Source organism: Dendropsophus ebraccatus, chromosome 3 (assembly GCF_027789765.1).
Source record: "Dendropsophus ebraccatus isolate aDenEbr1 chromosome 3, aDenEbr1.pat, whole genome shotgun sequence".
NCBI lineage: Eukaryota > Metazoa > Chordata > Amphibia > Anura > Hylidae > Dendropsophus > Dendropsophus ebraccatus.
In genome coordinates this window covers 92,846,320-92,870,112 of record NC_091456.1, presented here as the reverse complement: position 1 = coordinate 92,870,112, position 23,793 = coordinate 92,846,320, and the positions used below count along the sequence as shown (strand labels likewise).

The following is a 23,793-nucleotide window of genomic DNA, read 5'->3' as shown; positions in this document are numbered from 1 at the left end:
GTGCGCGGCCACCAGAGGGGACGAGCTGGGTGATCTGCTGGGATTCCATAGTGTAGACATACTCTAGGCCAGGAATTTCAAGCGGAAAACTTTCCTCTTCCTCAGCCTGGAGTATGGTGGGCATACCAGGTGTGTATAGAGATTTCCATGTACCCTGCCCAATGTATGAGAGTGGACAGGTAGCTAGCTAGAATTCCACAGACATTATCAAGCACAGACTAGTGACGGCTCCGTCCTCTCCTCTGCCGGACGTTACAGTACACTGTGGTGGACGGTGGGGGGCGCCTCCCCGTAACACAAGGCTCACTGAAATAGACGAGGTCTGCTTATAGCGGAGTCCCCAATGTACTGGTGGTTTCGCCCTATAGTACAGGCCACTCCGTGTCATCTGCCCGCTGCACTGTACGTGAGTTGTCTGTGGCAGGAAGTGATGGCGGTCGCGCTTCCTGCTCGGGACCCTCCTCCAGGAAGACATGAGTGTGCCCCGGGAGCTGCAGGCTGAGGAGGCTGCTCCGGCTGCTCGGTGTCTCTGACAGGAGACATTTCCCGGGCACTGTAGGAGCTGCTGACAGGAGGGCCCTGGGTCAGCTGACCCCTGCACTTGTTTCCTAAGTTACCAGAAAGTGACACGTGACAGCCCGGAGGAGCCGCGTCCATGAGCCCTGTGCAGGTATGTGTGCTGGGCGTCCGTCATGGCTGTCTCCTCACAGGGATATGAAAAGATGTGCACACTGTATGGGCTGTGCGACAGGGGCATATGGCAGCCAGTGCTGACAGCTTTCCCTCATCTTGTCCAGGTGTCAGTGTGGGGGTTCAGGCTTCATGGATATAACACGCAGTCTCGGCTTTGTACACACCATGTTATGTGAGCAGTATATGGACATGCCCTCTATACTATGGACATGCCCTGTGTGCCGTGCCCATGCCCTCTATACTATGGACATGCCCTGTGTGCCGTGCCCATGCCCTGTATACTATGGACATGCCCTGTGTACCGTGCCCATGCCCTGTATACTATGGACATGCCTTGTGTACCGTGCCCATGCCCTGTATACTATGGACATGCCCTGTATACTATGGACGTGCCCTGTGTGCCGTGCCCATGCCCTGTATACTGTGGACATGCCTTGTGTACCGTGCCCATGCCCTGTGTGCCGTGCCCATGCCCTGTATACTATGGACATGCCCTGTGTGCCGTGCCCATGCCCTGTATACTATGGACATGCCCTGTGTGCCGTGCCCATGCCCTGTATACTATGGACATGCCCTGTGTGCCGTGCCCATGCCCTGTATACTGTGGACATGCCTTGTGTACCGTGCCCATGCCCTGTATACTATGGACATGCCCTGTGTGCCGTGCCCATGCCCTGTATACTATGGACATGCCTTGTGTACCGTGCCCATGCCCTGTATACTGTGGACATGCCCTGTGTGCCGTGCCCATGCCCTGTATACTGTGGACATGCCTTGTGTACCGTGCCCATGCCCTGTATACTATGGACATGCCCTGTGTACCGTGCCCATGCCCTGTATACTATGGACATGCCCTTTGTGCCGTGCCCATGCCCTGTATACTGTGGACATGCCTTGTGTACCGTGCCCATGCCCTGTATACTGTGGACATGCCCTGTGTACCGTGCCCATGCCCTGTATACTGTGGACATGCCCTGTGTACCGTGCCCATGCCCTGTATACTATGGACATGCCCTGTGTACCGTGCCCATGCCCTGTATACTATGGACATACCCTGTGTACCGTGCCCATGCCCTGTATACTATGGACATGCCCTGTGTACCGTGCCACAGAAGAAGGAATCATCTTGCCAAGCTATCTGTAAAGGTTTTTATACACCTTCAATAACTGTCAGCGAACAAAAAGACGTTGCCAGGCTGCCCTGGTGGTGGCTTCTCAGCCAGTGACATTCCATCACGCCCCTGTCTCCACCGACATCATCTGTCTGTGGAGACTCTGGAGACCCCTATACACCTAAGGCCAGGTTCACACTGAGCAAAACTAGCGGAATTCCGCGGCAGAATTGTCCGCCGCAGAGTTCCGTTAGCCTCCCTCTCATAATGGGAGTCTAGTGTGAACCCAGCCTTATACTGACAGACAAATCTGCTGCTAAATATTATTATGTAAATAAACAAATTGTTGGTGTCAAAATTGGTAATACAGTGGTACCTCAATTCTCAAACTGCTCGGTTGTCAAACTGTTTGGAACTCAAACTGTATTTTTTAAGGAAAGTTTTCTTTGGTTGTCAAACTTTTGCTCGGTTCTCAAACACTTTTCGGGCTCCCAGTCTTGAAGTACTCTGTATTCTGAAAGTTTTTACGAACATGGATGGTGGGTTGTGCCTGGTGAGTTTATCACTGGTGAGGCTTCACACACAGTACAGTACTGTATAAGACTGCTGGAGCGCATATACAGTACAGTAGTAGTACAGTCAGTGCACCACCATCTCTCATACATTAGTGTGGGGGTGGGGGACTCTATACAGTAATGGATAAATGAGGAGTTAGTGACTACTGTAATATAATTGCTGGTTTTGTTGGATGTTTCTTGTGTATAATGTGCTGTACAGTATATAGTGCTGCTCTGAAATGTCCTGTATAGTATAAAGTGCTGTACTGTATTGTACTGTAGTGATTAAACTGGGCACTTATCAATGTAATATATGGTACTGTAGGTAATTATTAGTGGGTGCTGGAACAAATTAAACACAATTACATTATTTCCTATGGTAAGACATTGCTTGGTTCTCAAACTGCCTTCCGGAACCAATTAAGTTCGAGAACCGAGGTACCACTGTAATAATCTGGCTTGTATGTGTGCATTGATAGGAGGTGAGCAACATAATGTATAGAACTGTCTACATACTGTATATGCTGAGTGTTGGACTGTAAATTATACCTGGGAAAACCCCTTTAAATATTTATCATTGAAGATAATTATCTTCTTTTTTTTTTTAATAGAAATTAATACCTATGTTCTGGGATGGCTGACAACCAAGAAGATATTCTACACCTGCCATTAGTTGATGGGTCGTTCATTGAAGGTGTAAGCAACCAAGTGGTTGTTGCAGTAGTGATCAGTTTGATCTTCATAGCTGCCCTCACATATTTAATGTTGCGGTAAGTTTTGTGTGTAATTTTCTTAGATGAGTGTAGGGTTTACTAACTAGTCTGAGTCTCCCATGTAAGGCTAGTCATATGCACGAGATAGCTGTTGGATGAATACTACAGCATGCAACATTTTAATAGGCTGCTCTCAAATACTTCTGCCAGTGGCTTATTTCATGACAAAGCAGGATTAGACATCTTGAAATCCAGCATGCCTAATCTGTCTTTTCAGCCAGAGCATAGTTGGGATGTTCCTTTAAGTATCAAATTGTGCAGCTAATTCCATAAGACATCTACTGGTAAAATAAATTATGTATTTTGGTTTTCATAATTTGTTAATGTTCTTGTTTTTATTGTATGAAATGGGCCCATTTTATCTGGAGACCTGTTAAGTCTCTATAATTAGCTTGCATCATGTAACCAATTTGTCTCCAAAGTTCTGTTTTAATGGTGTGAATTTAATGTTGTCTTTTCACAGAACTAATATTTTAAATTTGTTAAACAGAAGTGAGCACCAAAACATTCACCCTGAAAATCAAGAAAGGGTAAGGGCCATTAGGGAGCAACTACAAAATGAACAGGTATGTTATCCTTTGTATACTATGTTGTTATGCATGGGTATAACTATTTAGGAATCAAAACTGTGGGCCCCTTCACACTGAGCAAAAGTGATGGAATTTCAAGCGAATTTTTTGTGCACCTCTGCTCTCACGAGAAATCCCATTGAATCAATCGGACAGACAGACAATCCCATTGAATTAATCAGACAGACAATTCAAACAGCGTCCACGGGGAGGGCTGTGCTTGAATTCCACCACACTTGCTTAATGTGAAGGGGCCCTATTGACATAATATATTCTAGGTTTTTGCAAATGTATTTGCATAGTTATGCTAATGATTTAATGTATTCCAATCTATACAGTAAAATAAGAAAAACTGGGGTACCCGCAGACCCCTGTTATAGGCAAAGACTGTGTTTAGGGGGCTACTGCATGTTATGGTACAATGAATTTATTATAGTGTATGTGTGCTGCATAATGATTTGGAGCCGTTTACAGAATGTAAATGGAGCTTTGACAATGGTTTGACCATCCTGTGACTTAAAAACCGCATCAGTTCTTTTAGGAGAAACTCAGCAAGGGTGTTGGTCCTCACATCCTGGAGATCTAAGAACAGATCTTCTGTAGATGTAGGCTTGCTGAAATGCTTCTGTCTCTTTATGTAATCCCAGACAAGACTCGATGATACTGTGATCAGGGCTCTGCAAGGGCCATTCATTAGTTTATAATGACGTATTTTATACATTTGGGGTTGGTGTCCTGCTGCAGAATAAAAGTTAAGAGTGAGTCAGGTGCCTCCCTGATAACAGAATTTAGATGTACTATATAGTATGTACAGTAGTATTCTGACTTTTGCTTTAGTAGGAATTCTCCAGTGAAATTACATTTCAACTATGTATTGAATCCTAAATAATAGTCATCACAATGTACAGTTATGATGTCTAGCTTTCATGATTGTTTTGTATTAGCAGGAAACAACTATCCAACCTCGACATCAATTCTACTCTGATATGTCTTGCCCAGTCTGTTTGCAGCAGGCAACATTTCCAGTGGAGACAAATTGTGGACATCTTTTTTGTGGTAAGGAATTTTTTTTCTTTTTTACCACGCTGTAAATTGTTTCTCTCACACATTATGTAGCATATGGTTAAAAAAAAAAAATCTTATCCCCATATAGGTCCATGCATTATTGCATACTGGAGATATGGGTCGTGGCTTGGTGCCATCAGCTGTCCTATTTGCCGTCAAACGGTAAGAAATATTTTTTATCTCTAATAGAATTTTTTCAGCACTGCTTTAAGATGTACTACTTAAATCAACAGGGGATGTTAATATAAAGCAAGTTTACATTTATTTATATTTTAGTTTTCATGCTTTAAAGCAAAGCTATACTTGAAATTAAGGTCCAGTGTTGTGTTGGTTGAAGAAAGAAAAAAAAAGAGACCAAACACAGGAAGTCCCGGCTATCTGCGTGCTCACAGAGAAGGCAGTCATTTGATTGATGGATGCGTTGAGCCGTAGGACCAGTGGCGTAGCTACCATAGAGGCAGGGAAGGCGGGTGCTATAGGGCCCGTGGAGGGAGGGGGCCCAGGGAAGATAAGAGCCTTGTGTGTCCTTTTGCTTAACCCCTTATGTACTACAGTGTGTAAGTAACCCAGTGTTCTCTTACATGCTGCAACACAAAAAGGGTTAACAATTAGCTCTCTGCCTCACTACCCTGATAACCTCTGACCTCTGTTCTCTGAGCTCCTGCATAGGTCAGGGGTTATCAGTGCAGGAGTAGTGAAGGAGAGAGAGCTAATTGTCTTCTGTATTAACCCTTTGTTTTGAAGCATGTAAGAGAACACTGGGTCACTTACACACTGCAGTAAATAAAGGGTTAAGCAAAAGGTAGTCTGCTCCTGCACCTATGTATATAACCATGAGGCTCCTAATAGGCTGTTATAGGTAAATACAGTGGATGGACTGAGCAAGCAGACATTGGCTTTCTCCTCTGCCAGTCACTGTTGTAGCTGCACACAGGATTCTGCCTCTGGCCACAAGAGATTTTTTTTTTTTTTGCAACATCACTGAATGAATAAATAAATATATATATATTAGTGTTGTTAAGGGGGGCCCATAAAGTTTTTGCTGTGGGGCCCCATGAATCCTAGCACATATATAAATTATAGTGTGTAGGGGGGCCCATAAAGTTTTTGCTATGGGGCCCCATGAATCCTAGCACATATATAAATTATAGTGTGTAGGGGGGCCCATAAAGTTTTTGCTATGGGGCCCCATGAATCCTAGCTACGCCCCTGCGTAGGATTGTACTGGGCAGGAAATCATATGTTTAGTCTTTTTTTTTTTTTTTTCAACCAACACAAAACTAAAAATCTGCCTTTAGGAGGCTGGACCTGGATGCAAGTAAGTATAGCTTTGTTTTACAGCATGCTGACCAAAAAATAATAATGTAAATTGCAAATATGCTTTATATCACATCTACTGTTGATTTTGAGGCTATGTTCCCACACTACATAAACATGTTCCACACGAATGGCCATTGTTAAACGATACGGCCAGAATTAATGAATATTATCATTAATTCTGGCCGTAGGTAGGGTTAAACATACGGAACGGCCATTGTTTATACAGTTTGTGAAGATAGCATGAAAGTTATAATGACAGTGACACTTTAAAGTGTCACTGTCACTTCAGTGAATTTTTAGGATGTACTGTCCTGTGTGTGTATATGAAGAGCAGAATTATCCCTAACCATTCTATCACTAGGAAATGGTATTGTTCTCCCCCCCCCCCCCCCCCCCCCCGTTTATCACCCTGCAAACTCCCATCTCTGTGTCTGTTTTTCCCTATACTTCGCTATAGTGTGGATGCAGACTAGCCTCTATGGTGGCTCCTATATATTATATACACACTACAAATCTGCCATCAGCGCTGCAATGATGCTGATCCCAGCTTGACACTGCTTTACTATTGGCTCCAGCAGTCAATAGTAATCCAGTGACGATTACATAGATCAATGCAGTTCATAGCTACTGCATTGATCTCTATGTCAAATAAGTTAAGTGTATTTTGCAGTAAAAAAAAGTTATTTTTAAAGGGGAACTCCACTCAAGCATAGCTTTTGACATGTTGCTGCCCATGATGAGACTAACAATTCATTCCATACTTGTTTTTATTTGTTTAATCTTCTTCTCCCAGTTCTGGGCTGCTGTTTTCTTCTGAAGACATAAAAATCTTCTCAGACAGCTGATGTAAACAAGTCACTGACTGGCTTCATCTGCAATATTGTAGCTTCTTTGTAATGCTGGGAGGGTTATTTTGAGGTCAAGTTGCTAATGAACGCAAAAGGGGCGGATTATGCGAGGAAATATTTCCGGCTGAAATCAACTGACGCTGAATTCCGAGCAGAATATAAGGCTAGGTTCACACTGCGTTTTCAGCATCCGTTTAACGGATCCGTTTTTTTTAACGTCCAGAAAAATAGGGTCAGCAACGTTTTTTTGTCCGTTTTGGTCCGTCAAAAAAAACGGATCCGTTTTTTTTTATAATGGAAGTCAATGGAAAAACGGATGCACACAAATGAATCCGTTTTTTGCAATCCGTTTTTTATGCGTTTTTTTTCAAAAAACGGATGCGTTAAACGGATGCTGAAAACGCAGTGTGAACCTAGCCTAAGCAGAATGCCTGCGTATTCAGCTAGGAAAGTGTTCAGCTCGTAATCAGCTCTTGACAAATTCAGCGCGGAATACTCGAGGAATCCGCGCTGAATCCGCATGCATTCAGCGCTGAAATTCAGCGAGTATTTGGCGAGTAAACTAGACTATACCAGAATATATACTAGAATCCTCCTCCCCCCCCCTTTTTTCCCCATTTCCGCGCTGATTCAGCGCGTAATTTCCGCTTGTATTATGCTTGTATTCCCCGCTGAAACAGAAAATTAGAGCCCCATTGGTTTGTATAGGCTTCCCCTAGCGGAAGAATGAACATGTTCATTCTTCTGGCGGAAAGCGGATTAGTTCAGTGCGGAAATTCCACCGTGTGAACTGCAGAGCAGAATTTCCATTCAACACAATGGAAATTAGCTCTGCATCTATTTTAAGGGCTCGTTCACACAGAGCAAAAGCAGCTGAATTTCTGCGCTGAATCAGCGCTGAAATTTCAGCCGTTAAAATAGGTGCAGAGCTAATTTCCATTGTGTTGAATAGAAATTCTGCTCTGCAGTTCACACAGTGGAATTTCCGCACTGAACTAATCCGCTTTCCGCCAGAAGAATGAACATGTTCATTCTTCCGCTAGCGGAAGCCTATACAAATCAATGGGGCTCTGATTTTCTGTTTCAGCGCGGAATACGCGCGTATTCAGCGCGGAATACAAGCGTAATACAAGCGGAAATTACGCGCTGAATCAGCGCGGAAATGGGGAAAAAGGGGGGAGGAGGATTCTAGTATATATTCTGGAAAGGGGGAGATGGTTTTCAGCAGAAAGCAGCAACTGGGGGAAGGAGACTGAATAGATAAGTATGTAATAAATTGTTAGTCTTACCATGGGCAGCAACATATTAAAAGTTATGTTTGAGTGGAATACTCCTTTTATAATAAAAAATCTCATTACATAAAAAAAGTTAAAATCACCCCCTTTTATCAATAAAAATAAATAAACATATTTGGTATCGCCTTGTGCAGAATTGCACAAACTATTATATTATGGCATTCCTGATCTCGCTCGTAAACAGCATAAGTGCAAATATATGCCAAAGTGCAAACTTGCACATTTCATGGTCACATCAAATCCAGAACAATTGTAATAAAAAGTAATCAAAAAGTCACATATATGTAAGCAAAATACCGATGGAAAATACAGATAATGTAATGTATTAACCGGGCAGCGGCGCATTAAAGGGGCGAGGCTTTACATACTCGCAGTGGAATGAAAAATCTGCTGCGAGTATGTAAACCCAAACAGAATGACTGAACACAGGATCGCAGCAGATTTTTCAGCATGAATTCCGCTGTGATCCTGTATGTGAGTAGGCACCCTAAGAAAAAATGGTTCGTGCAAAACTGTATTCTGAGAGACATATTAATATTTTTTTTTTTTAAGCCAACAGACTTGAGTGTTTGTTGTTTGCAAGATGAGTTGACAGCTGGACACTTTTCTTTTTTTTTTTTTTCTTTAATAAAAACTGTTTTCATAGCGTTTACCATGCGGATTAAATAAAGTTATTGTTTTTTTTTCCTGAAGACACAATTTGTGTGTTTTATTTATTTTACTTTTATTTTTATATTTTTTTCTGTCCCACCAGGGACTGTTGATCGCAGATATAATACACTGCAGTACAGATCTGTCACAAGGGCAATGCCTGATCAGGTTTTGTAGCCAGGTTGCCTTGGCTACCATTGGCACCTCACAATCGTATTGCAAGGTGCTGATGAAGGACAGAAGGAGATTTCATTCTTTGTCTCCCTGTTAGATGCTGAGATTGCACTGACCAAATGATCTAAAGAGTTAACTGTTGGAACAGAGCTCCAATCTGGACAGTTGCGGTGGGGCCCAGCTACATGTGGGTGCCGGGTCCCACTGTGGTCACTCCTTCTGTGCCCATGCCATCCCATGCACTTTAAGTAATGTTAATTAATAAAGCACTCCCAGTTAAGAGTTTATTGGTTAAAATAAGGGTTCATTTACACAGAAAGATTATCTGCCAAAGATTTGAAGCCAAAGCCAGAAACAGACTATAAATATAGATCATGTCATAAAGGAAAGCCTGAGATTTCTCCTCTTTTTAAATCCATTCCTGGCTTTGGCTTCAAATATTTGGCAGATAATCTGTCAGATAATCTTTGTGTAAATGGACCCTTAGCCAAAGCTTTTCTCCTCGGATCAATTACTAACTACATTATGTGAATAGAAATGCAGTTATTTTGTTCACCAGCCTTTTAATTGCGTAGATATCCATATTGTACTGTAAACAAATATTTATTTAAATCCTAGGTAACTTTATTGTTTCCAGTGTTTCAAGCCAGTGAGCAACAAGATGCCCAAGAAATCTTACAGGAAGTTAATAGTTATAATCGAAGATTTTCTGGCCAGCCACGTTCTGTAAGTGTTTTAAATTGTCATTCTAGGAGCTACATGCAGCAATAGGCAAAGTTGCATGCAAAAGGCTGTACTGTAGATGTTCTCCAAACGCAGTAACTCCATCTGCCGTGGTGTGCTGCTGTATGTATAAAATTTTCTGTAATACGACATCTATTCAAGATGTACCATGTATAAAAACTGAGGCGTACAAAGGTACAGTACAGCCAGATAGAAGGCAGTGGAGGAAACTGAAATTATTTGATTAAAAGGTTATTATAAATTTAATCATTTATCCATATGATTGGGGATCCAATTGCCTGGACCCCACCAATCTTGTGAATGAAGGGGAAATTGTCTCCCCAATAATTGGAGGGTTCCATATAGAATGAATAGCATAGAAGAACATTGGGACATCTACACTGCTGCTCCATTCAAATTTCACCTCCATTCTCGTAATTGGTGGCTGTCCAAGCAGTTGCCCATGTAAAAGTATCAGAGATCCAGAGGAAGAGGAAATGCCGGCTTGTTAGCTGATCTTTTGTGTGGCTTCAAAATTTTTTTGCTATTGGCCAATAGCAATATATTTAAATGGGTGCACAAACAATACAGTGATCATATATTAATCATGCCTTCTAAAGGCCCTGCAAACAAATTCCAATCATACTGATTAGTGCTCGCTTACGTCCTTGCATGGCCCCATATCTACCCATGTAAAAGGGCCCTTAAACACCAAAGGAGAGGTCTAATAACCAAAATATACCAATGTGGTTTGTAAAATGCATGTGTATTCCAAACGCATAGTGTATTGCACTAAAATTATTGAGCCAAATGTTCATTTTTCATCCACAGATCACACAGATTTTATTACAAAGTTTCAGCATTTTACATGCTGACATTTTTTAGTAAATATCTATGTTTAAACAGACCCTATTTAAAGGTGTTTTCCAGGTAGAATATTGTTTAACTTTGTGTTTAAGCAGGTGGGGGGCGGGGGACATACTTGCCTTCCTTGCTCCCCATCTGTGGTCTCTGTTATAAAGCCTCGCTCTCTGGTGCGCTGCATTTTAAAATTCTTTGTCAGTGTGAGACATTGCCCATCAGCCAATTAGCACTTCAGGCAGGACACCTTACCAGCACACAAAGTAAGAAAAGCAATGAGAGGCATTTATCAAGTCTACACCTAGCACCAACCATTGAGAGTTGCACATTTTTGCGCAAAGCCCTGGCTTATGCAAAAACTGCGAGAACTTTTAATGGTCTGTTCAGAGCTGGCATACATTTTATGAGGCTGCAACATAGCATGCGCACCTCTTAAATAATCCAGTGGAGTGGAGACAGAGGTAATTGGAGATTGGGATTAGATTGGTGTGTGTGTTCATGAATTTCTCCCAGTAGTCTAGCTGGAAAAAACGCCTTTTAAGCGTTTAGATGGCAGCATGTAAAATGAAATTTCTTTTAATTTTCTAGCTCATGGATAGAATTATGGACTTGCCAACACTGCTACGCCATGCGTTCCGTGAAATGTTTTCCGTGGGTGGCTTATTCCGGATGTTTCGGATAAGGATTGTACTCTGCCTCCTTGGAGCTTTGTTCTATCTTGTGTCACCTCTGGATATTATTCCTGAAGCTCTCTTTGGTATCCTAGGCTTCATGGATGACTTGTTTGTCATATTTTTACTACTTATTTACATATCTATTATGTATCGGGAAGTAGTGACTCAAAGATTACAAAGATGAAAGATGGTATGTTAAGTTCCGCATTATAGGAGCCTTTAAATAACTATGCAGGTGTGAATTTACTAAACTACTGTGGGCCTAACTGGAATTTGTTATTCTTGATGTTCTCTGGAGTGGTTAAGGATTGTCTCCGCTGGGATAACAGTGCTTTGTAATAACTCCATAGAGCATTGGTTGTTTTTTTTTTGTTTTTTTTCCTGCAATGTAAAATGAATGATAAAATCAACTGCTTATCATCTGGTTATTTACTTATCTATGATACCACCTCAACATTCAAACATGTGCTCCACCTTTTCCTCCTGTATATGTAAGTTTAAAGTAAACTGGCCCAGTGATTACATCTTTCTCTGTGGATTCCTCCAATTGCAAAAAGACATGCTGCTATAGAGAAGTATGCGCCACAAGTCTATCTGATGTTCACATACAGAAAAGGCAAGATCTACCATTATGCTTTTCATTCCTTTGGGATCCTCTCCTCACTTTGGCTGAAAAAACTTATAGAAGCTTTTACAGAACTGCCTTAGGAAGTAGTCTCAAAAAGCCCTGTATTTTGCTCCCAATGTTGGCGTTCTGCTTACATGCAGTATTCGATCACAGTATACCATTTTACATTGTTCACTCTTTGTAGTATTCAAACCACCTTCTAGGTGTTATTTGCATTTTCCCTTTATTGCATTCAATAATCAAACACACAAGGAGAAAAAAAATGAATTATAAAACTGAAGTCCTCAGCAGTTTTGACCTATGATACCACAGTTACTTTTCCGTAGAGCCTAGACTGAAAGTTGTTTTACGTTTTAAAGTGTGAAAAACCTTTATATATCTGTAAAATTATGGCTAGATAAGACACCACTATAAAATCACAATATTCTTTCCTCTGTTTTCAGATAACAGGTAAAAACTTTCACCTCTCCAGAGTATTGTAGAACATGTTCAATAAGAAAAAAAGTCCACTAAAATCAAATATCTATGGGTTGAATGAAAGGACTATGGCACTTCAGCAAGAGCTGCAGCATCATTGTTGTTCATCTAGGTGCTTGTTGAAGCCCCTTCATTAAGCTGATCAGTGGAGGTGCCAGGATTTGGTCCCCGTTTAAATGGCTATGAACTATCCTAAAGTTTTTATCCGGCTTTATAAAGATGATGGCTAGTCCTCGAAATACGTCAATAATAGTTTGGACAGGGTCCGACCCCTAGCACTCCCACTGATTGAAGCAGGTGGGGTGCTCATGTTAGAGCCACAGAGTTTTCAGTGTTTACTAGCACTGATACCTGCTAAGTATTGCAGCATTGTCTGATTCAAGGAAATCAGTTAATGCACCAATATTGATGGTATGATGAATTGTAAACACTATAGAGACTCGGACTCTTTAAACAAGTCCCACAGCCCCTTCAAATAGCCAGGAGTTGGACGCCTAGTCCATCAGACTGTGGCCAGTACCTGATATATGTGCTGAACAACATTATGATACAGTAAGTTTTGATACAGTTGGATGTAAGTCATGTAAGAGTACACATGGCCTCTTCTGGTCACTCTGACTGCTCCCAGTCCAGCATGACTGCACACATAAATGCTGGCTTTTGGACTTGCTTTCGGGTTGTTAATCAAGCCTAGAGAGAGAAGGATGCTGACACTGTATCCAGAAGCTGTGGCCTCTATACTTACATCACTAGTTATCAGGTATTAGCATAAGGCGCGAGTGCTGATATGTTTATCATGCTGTTTTATTTTTTAGTACATGCAACATTGCATGAAATGCATCAGAATGCTTTTCAGCTTCTCTATCAGATACCAGCTTGTGGGGCAGTAGGGACATTGTTAATTTCCTTTAAAAGCTCATAGCTGTTAGGTTATATAGCTGTTTGGTCAAGGAAGCACATGGTATCTTTCATATATAGGTAGGTAACATAGAAAAATGCTTCTATTATTTAGTACAAAGAGGCTTTCCCAAGTTCCTAAAGTGCAGCAAAACCTTTACAAAGTGCTGGTAACACCTCCCATACCTGACCCTGCTTAGGACTGCTTGCAGGTAAAAATGAAGTAAGCAGGGGGGAGAGAGGAGATATTCCAGCTTGTAGCAGATCAGGAGCTTGGGGAAAAAGTTTGCACCAGAGAATAAAAGCCTTTTTTTATGTTCTGGAAGTACAGACAGATACTGTATATAAAAGGTACCAGGTGTCTCCTTGACGTAACAACTATACTGGTGTCAGCAGTTTGGAATATGAATTACAGCTGACAGGTTTCCTTTAAGGAACGGTTATATTAAATATATGAAACATTTTACGTTAGTCGCCACTTCATTTTGGTATAGTTCTAATAGCAATGGTTGGAGTGCTATATAGACATATTTGTATAGAGACATTTAGGGGAAGATTTATCAAACTGGTGTAAGGTAGAATTGTCTCAGTTGCCCCTAGCAACCAATCAGATTCCACTTTTCATTCCTCACAGACTCTTTGAAAAATGAAAGGTGGAATCTGATTGGTTGCTAGGGGCAACTGAGACAATTCTACCTTACACCAGTTTGATAAATCTCCCTCATAGTGTATCCATACTGTGTGTGTTTTTATATAATATATAGTATATCCCAGCCAGACCACTGTGCTGGTCAGTAACCTAGAAAACATGCTATCAACAATGGGAGAAAAAGTGCAGCATATCAGCAGAAGGAGACAAGTCTGCTAACATTAACTATGGTAGTGGAGATGGGAATACCCCTTTAAGTATTCAATAGTATTATAAAAAAAAAATATATATATATATTCAAAGCATGTTGACTTTTTTTTGTCCTATAGAATGCAGCAAAGGGTTTGTCTAAAAAATATTTTAAAATCTAAACATGCTGAGGGTGGCAGGGAAAATAAAGAGACACGTGCCATCAATTCCTGACTAGTGCCAATCCCTCTACCCAAAGCTTCCTTGTCTCCATCCCATTCCATAGGAATTGCCTGCACAGCCACTGAGGCCACTATGGGCAGTGATTGTCTGAAAATATTTCACTTATGTTTTGTATTGGAGAACTAAAAGATCTGGGCAGGGGAAAGGCTTAGATTCCTTCCCTTGTCGTATGGCTCAGCTATGAAATCTCAGGGCCTTATTAGATAGCCTGATCATGTCTGTAAATAAAAACGTATCTCTGATAAGATTACACAAGGCACAGCCACATGAAGGATTGCTAGATCGATTCCATTGCCCTTTCCCGCTATAAGCCGTCAGCCGCACATTCCCTATTACACAGGGAGATGTGCAGCCAACGGCTAGCTATTTTGTAGGAGGTCAGACTGACCCGATCAGTCAAAGAATGTACAATCACCTGTCTGGCTAATAATCGCCCTGTGTTATAGCAAGTTTTTCCCATGATGCATCTGACTTTGCAGAGAAAAAAAAGACTTGTTTTATCACTGCAGAAAGTGAAAGAACTTCTGCCCCCTAACTCATTCTGTCCCCTTCGTTGCGTTGATACCTAATAATACGTTTATTCGGGTGCTCTCAGTTTCACTTGACAATCTCTGTCAGTGCCATAGCAAGGCAATATGGAGTGGTGGCCATGTAAGCACACCACCACTCCATTCTCAAGGGGTACTCGGGGAGATCACTAGGGGTTCTGACATTGGATACTTGATAAACTATTTAAAGTGGAACTATCATTTTAAAAGAAATTCGGACGTGTCATAGCGACATGTCAGAAGTGTGTATCAGTGGGGTCCAGGTGCTGAGACCCCCGCCAATCGCTAGAATGAAGGGGCAGACACACGAATCAGCTTGCACTCTGTCCCTTTATTTTTGTTCTAACCAGTAATACGAGCGCTCTGCGTTATAATGGGAGGCTACGGAACTTCCAGTATACGGAACTGTGCACGTTCCATAGGGCTCCCATTACAAATTACACTCGTATAAACTGGCCATAGAAACCAATCACAGCTCCTCTAGCATGTTACCAGAGCTGAAAGCTGAGCTGTGATTGGTTGCTGTCGGCAGATTACATCAGTGTATATATTACAGCCTTTGATAAATCTCCCCCTAAATATATGGGTAGCTAACCTATCTATGATGTGTATTTTGAAAGAAGGCTCTACAGTTACAACAGTAAAAGAAAATCTGTATATTAGAAAATTAATGGGACATCAATAATAACTAACAACTTATAGCTGGTAACCATCAGTTTCTAATAAGAGAACTCAAAACTCCACAAATACACCTGCTCTTGCTGTTATGTTTACATAAAATCTGCTGTAGCAAAGCAGACAAATTCCAGTCTCTCTGTAAGTTAATTGAAGATTATAAAACTGTAGCTATTGCTCTGACTTCTCATTCACTAGTCTGTGGTCAGTTTACATTTTAGAGTATTTGTAGGTATGTTTTATAGCTTTACTAATAGTAAAGTATAGTTTAGTATAGCACCTTTTCTGTTTACTTCAAGTAAATATTAACGGGAATGTAACATCAGGTACATTCGCTTTAAGTCATGGGGAAGTGATGGGGAATCCTTTTTTTGAACCGCAGCACAGTTCCCACACACGTCGCCGGTCTATTACCGGCCACTAGCGGGGTTTTCCTCCCACTGGGGGCAGGCCGGCCCGCCTGCAGTGCTTCAGCCTGGGCCGGTGTCTGGTAACAGAGCAGCGTTGTGTGTGGGAACCCGTCCGCGGCTTCCTCCCGTCGGCGTTCTATTGATACGCTACAATTAAAGCGAATGTACCTGATTGTACATTAGCTTTAAATATCCATAAATGAGCTCAGAAATTTTGGTATTGTATGATATAAGTGTACTAAAGGGCAGAAAAAGCCATTATAACATTTGGGCTATAACCATAAGCTACTTTTTTTGCAGCTTACCTATATTTAAAATGTATTTATAGCACTTCCACAGCTGGTATTGTGTAACGGACTTGACAACTGCCTTACTTTATAGGGGTATTCCACTCAAACATAACTTTTCATATGTTTGCCGCTCATTGTAAGACTAACAATTCCATAATTGTTATTATCTCTTCATTCTCCGTTCCTAGTTCTGAGCTGCCGCTTTCTGCTGAAGACACAAAAAACTGTGTGAGAGCTGTTCTCTCCTTCTCCTCCCCCTCCCTTCCAACATAGCTGATGTAAGCAAGTCCCTGACAGGCTTTATCTGCAACTTTGTATCTTCGTAGTAATGCTAGGAGGGTTAATTTGATATGAACTTGCTGATTAATTCAATGGGGGACATTAAAGGGGTTGTCCGGCGATAAAAAATTATTCACAGAATAACACACATTACAAAGTTATACAACTTTGTAATGTATGTTATGTCTGTGAATGGCCCCCTTCCCCGTGTCCCACCACCCCCACCCGTGTACCCGGAAGTGTGGTGCGCTATACTCACTTGTCACGTGCCGACCACGGTCTCCTATCCTCAGCAGTGACGTCTTCTTCGGGCGGGCGGCGGATCTTCCCGAGTGCCGGCCGCCCTCTGCAGCGTCATCCGAAGCTCAGCCGCGATTGGCTGAGCATAACTGTGCTCAGCCAATCGCGGCTGAGCGGCTGATGACGCGGCCACGTCATTAGCTGCTCAGCTGTGATTGGCTGAGCACAGTTATGCTCAGCCAATCGCGGCTGAGCTTCGGATGACGCTGCAGAGGGCGGCCGGCACTCGGGAAGATCCGCCGCCCGCCCGAAGAAGACGTCACTGCTGAGGATCAGAGACCGTGGTCGGCACGTGACAAGTGAGTATAGCGCACCACACTTCCAGGTACACGGGTGGGGGTGGTGGGACACGGGGAAGGGGGCCATTCACAGACATAACATACATTACAAAGTTGTATAACTTTGTAATGTGTGTTATTCTGTGAATAATTTTTTATCGCCGGACAACCCCTTTAAGGGTCCATTTAAACAGAAAGCATGCCTTCTCAATTCCCCTCCCATCCCTATCCCTGCTTGCTTAATTGACAGCTATAAGCGAAGCTATGCCTCCAATTCTTCCACCTGCACACAGTTTGTATGCACAGTGCAGGAACGAAATTTAGAAGCAGGTCTTGGCTGTGGAAGCTTACAGACAATTAAGCAGGGATAGGGAGGGGGAGCAAGGAGGTGTAGCACCCGACACTTCAGGATCTTAGGGACACTTTGCACCACAGGATAAAAGCCGTTTTCTACATTCTGGAAGAGCAAGTAAATATATGAAGGGTACCGTGTGTCTCCTTGACCTAACAGTGTCAGCAGTTTGGACTCTGAGCTAGCATCTGCTGAGAACTAAGACACTATGGCAGGATTGCTGTTTTAGTGTGGGTTCAGACTGAGGAATTCTCGTGGAAAATGTCAGCGGAATTCCGTCGGCTGTCCGCCCGCACATCTGGGCGCCTTTCTGCCGGCCCCATAGACACCATTCCGGCGTCATGTCATGTCACTTCTTTCAGCGGATCGTGGAATACGCCGGCCCATAGAATGGTATCTATGGAGCCAGCGGAAAAGCGCGTGCCCGTGCTGGCGAACAGCTGACGGAATTCCGCTGACATTTTCTGCGAGAATTCCTCAGTCTGAACCCACCCTTAAAGTGTGTTAACATACAAAGAAGCTAATGTTCTGTTAAATAAAAGACCACGTTTCACATTAATACAGAAAAGTTTTATTTCTTGTATTCCCACATGATAAGGTTGGCACTGCACTATTGATGATAGTGTTTTTGGAAGCTGAACTGTACACATGAATATAGATAGAAGTTTTAGAACAAGGTAATGGTCGACATATTTCCAGTGTTATGATCTGTGAAAGTAAAAAGAATATAATATTATATACCAAAATTGTTTGTAGACTTTTCATGTGAATAGTTTAACAGTAAAAGCCCCAACTTTCCAGACTGCTTTTGAATATGGTATTGATAATTTTATTTTTGATATGCTTTGCATGTAAGGTCTCATGCACACCACATTTTGCCATTATGTTTAAGAAACACATTTGGATATTGTAGGAAGGTATATTGCAGCTTACTTGCAGTATGGTCCATTGATTTTAAAGGGGTTATCCAGTGCTACAAAAAAATGGCCACTTTCCCCCTACTGTTGTCTCCAGTTTGGGTGGGTTTTGAAACTCAGTTCCATTGAAGTAAATGGAGCTTAATTGCAAACTGCACCTGAACTGGAGACAACAGCAGGGGGAAAAGTGGCCATGTTTTTGTAGAGCTGGATAACCCCTTTAACAGACTGAAATATTATACTGGTATATAGTTTCCAAAACGATGTAGACCATTGCTTTTGTGTCCTGTACAAAAAGTATACATTTTGGAAATAGAATAAACACAGTTACTTGTACTTTCTGTGCATTAAATTCAGTGGGTCCACAGCAAGTATGCCATGCTATGCTTCAGCATACCTTTTAGCAAATATTTCAACATTATACCTTGGACATATTGGCAAAACATGACATGGATAAGGCCTAAAGGATGCTCACTTGGGACAATATTGACATCTCAGAGTAGTTTTATGCAATAACCTGCATATATTTTACAGCTGTCTAATAAAGGGAATCTGTTTCTATGTTTACATGCATACAACTTTTACACTCTGCTCTATGTAACAACTGATTGTAAATTGTCTTAGTTTTTTATGTATTGGTCTGTGAATATACTGTATAAAGGACTTCTTTAGCAAAAGCAAATGCTACAGATTGTGGTTTATGTTTTGTTTTATACTAATGAGGTAAAAAGTATTTGTTTTAACCCCTTAATGACATCGGGCGTACGTATACGCCCCCGCAGGGTGGGCTTTAACGCAAATGGGCGTATACGTACGCCCGATGTTTCCCCGATCGCTGTGTGTTCACACACAGCGGTCGGGGAAGATGGCCTGCTATAATGTATAGCAGGCCATCTCTGCTCGTCGGCACGGGGGGTGATTAACCCCTCCCGTGCCGACGATCGCTGCTATATGCTGATCAATACAGATCAGCATATAGCAGCTGAAAACAGCTTTCCGGGTCATCGGTGACCCGGTGGCCCGGAAAGCAATGGCGATTGGTGCTGTCCGAGATAGCACCAATCGCCATTAGTGTCCCCAACAAAGATGGCGCCGATGCCACCCCCACGATCGCCGTGATAGGCCGGCCAGTACCGGCCGGCCCATCACGGCGATCATACTTTAAAAAACAGTGTTGCCGAGTTCTGCACCCCTCAGCTAGGTAGTTGAGAGGTGCAGAACAGGTGTGTGTGGTGCAGGTGTACCATACTCACCTGATCTGGCCGTCCGGAGCGAAGATCTTCAGTCCGCGCCGTCCTCGCGTCTTCTTCGCGTCGCTTCCGGGTTTGTTCGTCCAGCGTCGGAAACCTTCGGAAACACTCGGGTCTTCGTGTTCGGCGAGCCTCAGTAATCTCCGGCAATCTTCTCTCTACTGCCCCCTAGCGGCTGATCAGTGAATATCATTCACTGATCAGTTGCTTTGGGTTAAAAAGATTTTTTTTTTTTACTTTTTTTGCGCCCTAACGCCGCTGAGTACTGATCAGCATCGCACGTAAGTGCGCCACTGATCAGCAACTCCTCCTTTTTGGCGTAGGAGCGTTTTTCCCCCCTATATCCTACCGCCACTGTCTGCTGATAAGTGCCGCACATAAGTGTGGCATTTATCAGCAGCTCCTTTCTTGGCGTAGGGATATTATTTTCTTACTGTCAAAAAAACTTAAAAAACACTACATTACACTACACTACATGAAATAAAGTTTTACAATAAACATTTACATACCCCATATACTAGTCCCCGTATAAAGATGGCCCCCAGGGTGTTTTCGGCGTCGGACGCATATGCTATTATTGCCTCCAACACCGAAACAACCAGAGAGAATGAATGGGGGGATCCTTCTTTCCTCCATTCATCCTCATCATCATCATCATCCAGTGACGTGTCTGGGGGTAGCGTAGCGTACGCTGCCCCGCAGACACGTCTTTTCCGCCAGTACCGTCCCATTAAGAGATCACGGTATGGCGTGAAATTCTACAAACTCTGTGACAGTACCTCAGGGTGCACTTACAGATTTAGGGTAGGTGCATACTGCGGAATGGCGAAGGATAACCCTTTGTGCATTCCGCAGCTGGCACCCGCCGGCGGACTGATGCAGGCGTGCGTCTCCGCCCGTGTCATAGACTCCATCCTGTGCACGGGCGGATTCCGTTGTCCGTCCAAAGAATGAACACGTTCATTCTTTGGACAGAGGGCAGAATCCGCCTGTGCATAGAATGGAGTGTGACACGAGCGGAGACGCACGCCTGCATCAGTCCGCCGGCGGGTGCCAGCTGCGGAATGCACAAAGGGTTATCCTTCGCCATTCCGCAGTGTACATGTACCATGAACCCACTCCCGTCCTCAGAGTTAGTGGGGAGATCGTCCGGGAACTAATCTTCCCACTCCTGAATAAAGGTTACCACCTGTACGGGGATAACTTTTATACCAGCACCCCCTCCTCTGGTCTCTCGCTGCCCGAGCTACTGTAGCTTGCGGCACAATCCGAAAATATCAGAAGTAGTAATAAAGCCATAATATTTAGCAGCCATGGAGCGGACCCAGCGCTTCTGGATATGAAAGACCCCGTACCGCACCAGGACAACATTTTCCAGGGACAACATTTTCCAGGTGACGTCCCCCACACTGGAAAACAGGAGACCCCAGAAAAAGTGCAGACTGTGGCGTAACAGGGGGATCAGGAAGGACACCATTTTCCTGTGTGACACCTGTCCTGATCCCCCCGGCCTCTGCATACTGGATCGCTCCAAGGCGTACCACATGTCATCGGAGTTCTACATATCTAAATTGTCCCTTATTCCTATTTCAGGGGTCACGTTGATTCAGGGATTATTCTGATCGCCATTATGGAGTCAGGAAGGAATTTTTCCCCTATGATGAGGCTACTGTCGTCTGCCTTACGAGGGTTTTTTGCCTTCCTCTGGATCAACACAGGTTGAGTTTGATGGACACCTGTCATTTCCAACCTTATAAACTAATAATTGGCCTAATACCCCCAAATAAATTAGAATTGTCCCTTTTCCCCAGCTAAGTAGGTATGGCCGCCATTCCCATTAGAGGATGCCATGATGCAATTACAGAGCCTCTGTGCTGCCGGGACAGAAGAAAACCCCCACAAGTGACCCCATTCTGGAAACTACACCCCATAAGGAATCTAACAAGGGGGGCAGCGGGGATATGGCCCCCTGGTGACGGCCACATTTGGGACGTGAAAATAAAAAAAAATTATTTTTTATTTTCACGGCACATATTCTACATATGTGTATATCACCAGTGGGGTCCATATGCTCACTGCACCCCTCGTTAGATTCCTTATGGGGTGTAGTTTCCATAATGGGGTCACTTGTGGGGGGTTTCTACTGTCCTGGCAGCACAGGAGCTTTGTAAATGCGACATGGCCTCCATCCTCCATTCCAGCCTCTAAATGGCGCTCTGTCCCTTTGGTGGCTTGCCCTGTGCCAATATGGCACATTATGTCCACATGTGGGGTATTTTCGTACTCAGGGGAAGCTACCCTACACGTTTTGTGTTCACTTTCTTTTTTAACCCCTTGTGGAAAAGGAAAAAATCAAGGCTAGACCAACATTTAGTGTAAAAAATGTTAAATTTTTACACTAAATCATTGATCTTGTCTTGATTTTTTTCATTTTCACAAGGGGTTAAAAGAGAAAAAAACACACAAAATGTGTAGAGCAATTCCCCCTGAGTCCGTAAATACCCCACATGTGGACATAAAGCGCCATGTGGGTGCAGGGCAAGCCTCCGAAGGGAAGGAGCGCCATTTGGATTTTGGAGGCTGGATTTGGCCAGAATGGATGATGAACGCCATGTCGCATTTACAGAGCCCTCGTGCTGCCAAAACACTGGAAACCCCCCACAAGTGACCCCATTCTGGAAACTACACCCCTCAAGGAATCAATCAAGGGGTGCAGTGAGGATATGGACCCATTGATGACGGCCACATTTGTGCCGAGAAAGTGAAAAAATAAATATTTTCCCTTTCACGTCACATTGTTCCACATTTGTGCCCGTCACCAGTGGGGTCCATATGCTCATTGCACCCCTTGTTAGATTCCTTGAGGGGTGTAGTTTCTAAAATGGGGTCACTTGTGGGGGGTTTCCAGTGTCTTGGCAGCACAAGGGGTCTGTAAATGCGACATGACCCTTGAAATCCATTCCAGTAAAATCCAGCTTGCAAAGGCCAATTGGCGCTCCTTCCCTTTGGAGGCTCGTCCTGCGCCCGCTTGGCACTTTATGTCCACATGTGGGGTATTTCTGTACTCGGGAGAAACTGCGCTACACGTTTGGTGTTTTTTTTTTTTTCTTTTATCCCCTTGTAAAAATGAAAAATGAAGGCTAGAACAACATTTTAGTGTAAAAAATAGAATTTTTCCTTTTTTACACCACATTGTTCTGAAAATCTGTGAAGCACCTGTGGGGTCCAAATGCTCACCGCACCCCTTGTTACATTCCTTGAGGGGCCTAGTTTTCTAAATGGTGTCCCTTTAGGGGTGTTTTTAATGTTTTGGCACCCCAGAGCCTCTGCCAACCTGAAGTGGTACGGTCAAAAATAACCAAATATAACGGAGGCGTTGAAATTCACTGGGCGCTCCTTTATATCTGAGGCTTGTGGTTGCGTCAAATAGCGCAATAGGGCCACATATGGGGTATTTCTATAAACTGCAGAAACGGGGCAATCAATATTGGGGTGCATTTCTCTGGTAATAAGTTTATAATTATGAAAGATATTGGATTACAATAAAATCTCTGCACAGAAAATAAAATATTTCTAATTTCTTACATACTTAGCTTTTATTTCTGTGACTCCCCTAAAGGGTTAAAACACTTTCTGGATGTGCTTTTGCAGAGATTGGGGGGTGCAGTTTCTGAAATGGGGTGCTTTGTGGGGCTTTCTAACATACAGGCCCCTCAAATACACTTTAAACCTGAACAGGTCCCTGAAAATATCTGATTTTGAAATTTTACAGAAAATTTGGAAAATTGCTGCTAATGTTTTAAGCTTTCTATTGTCTAAAAAAAATGAAATATAGTTTAATAAATGCTGCCACCATAAAGTAGACATGTTGCTAATGCTATTTAATATATAATTTATGTGGCATAACCATTTTCTGTATAAGCAGGAAGGTTTCAAAGTTGGAAAAATGCATTTTTTCAAAATTTTTCACATTATTTTGGTGTTTTTCATAAAGATTCGTTATGAGTATCGACGCCATTTTACTAGAAATGTGAAGTACAATATGTCACGAGAAAACAATCTCAGAATCAGCCAGATAAATAAAAGCATCCCGAAG

At 42.8% G+C, this 23,793-nt stretch overlaps 1 protein-coding gene across 4 annotated transcripts; it reads left to right on the top strand.

The window, feature by feature from the left end:
- The first annotated feature begins 414 nt into the window (after positions 1-414).
- On the top strand, positions 415-13,882 carry RNF170 (ring finger protein 170). Of its 4 annotated transcripts, none has more exons than XM_069962210.1 (7): positions 415-670; positions 2,974-3,132; positions 3,599-3,701; positions 4,649-4,760; positions 4,858-4,931; positions 9,676-9,783; positions 11,230-13,882. In XM_069962210.1, the coding sequence occupies exons 2-7, from the start codon at positions 2,996-2,998 to the stop codon at positions 11,497-11,499; spliced, it is 804 nt and encodes a 267-aa protein (XP_069818311.1). In that variant the 5' UTR covers positions 415-670; positions 2,974-2,995; the 3' UTR covers positions 11,500-13,882. The 4 variants fall into 4 exon arrangements, with proteins under 4 accessions (XP_069818311.1, XP_069818313.1, XP_069818312.1 ...); XM_069962212.1 differs by having other exon boundaries at positions 417-670; positions 3,626-3,701; XM_069962211.1 differs by having other exon boundaries at positions 417-670; positions 4,652-4,760.
- The last annotated feature ends 9,911 nt before the right edge of the window (positions 13,883-23,793 follow it).

What these genes read in the sequence shown, in the direction of transcription:
- RNF170 (XM_069962210.1), top strand. Translation starts at nt 2,996, where the DNA reads ATGGCTGACAACCAAGAAGATATTCTACACCTGCCATTAGTTGATGGG. An exon ending in AGCAACTACAAAATGAACAG is followed by an intron (nt 3,702 to 4,648) that starts GTATGTTATCCT and finishes GTTTTGTATTAG; the next exon opens with CAGGAAACAACTATCCAACC. An exon ending in GTCCTATTTGCCGTCAAACG is followed by an intron (nt 4,932 to 9,675) that starts GTAAGAAATATT and finishes TTTAAATCCTAG; the next exon opens with GTAACTTTATTGTTTCCAGT.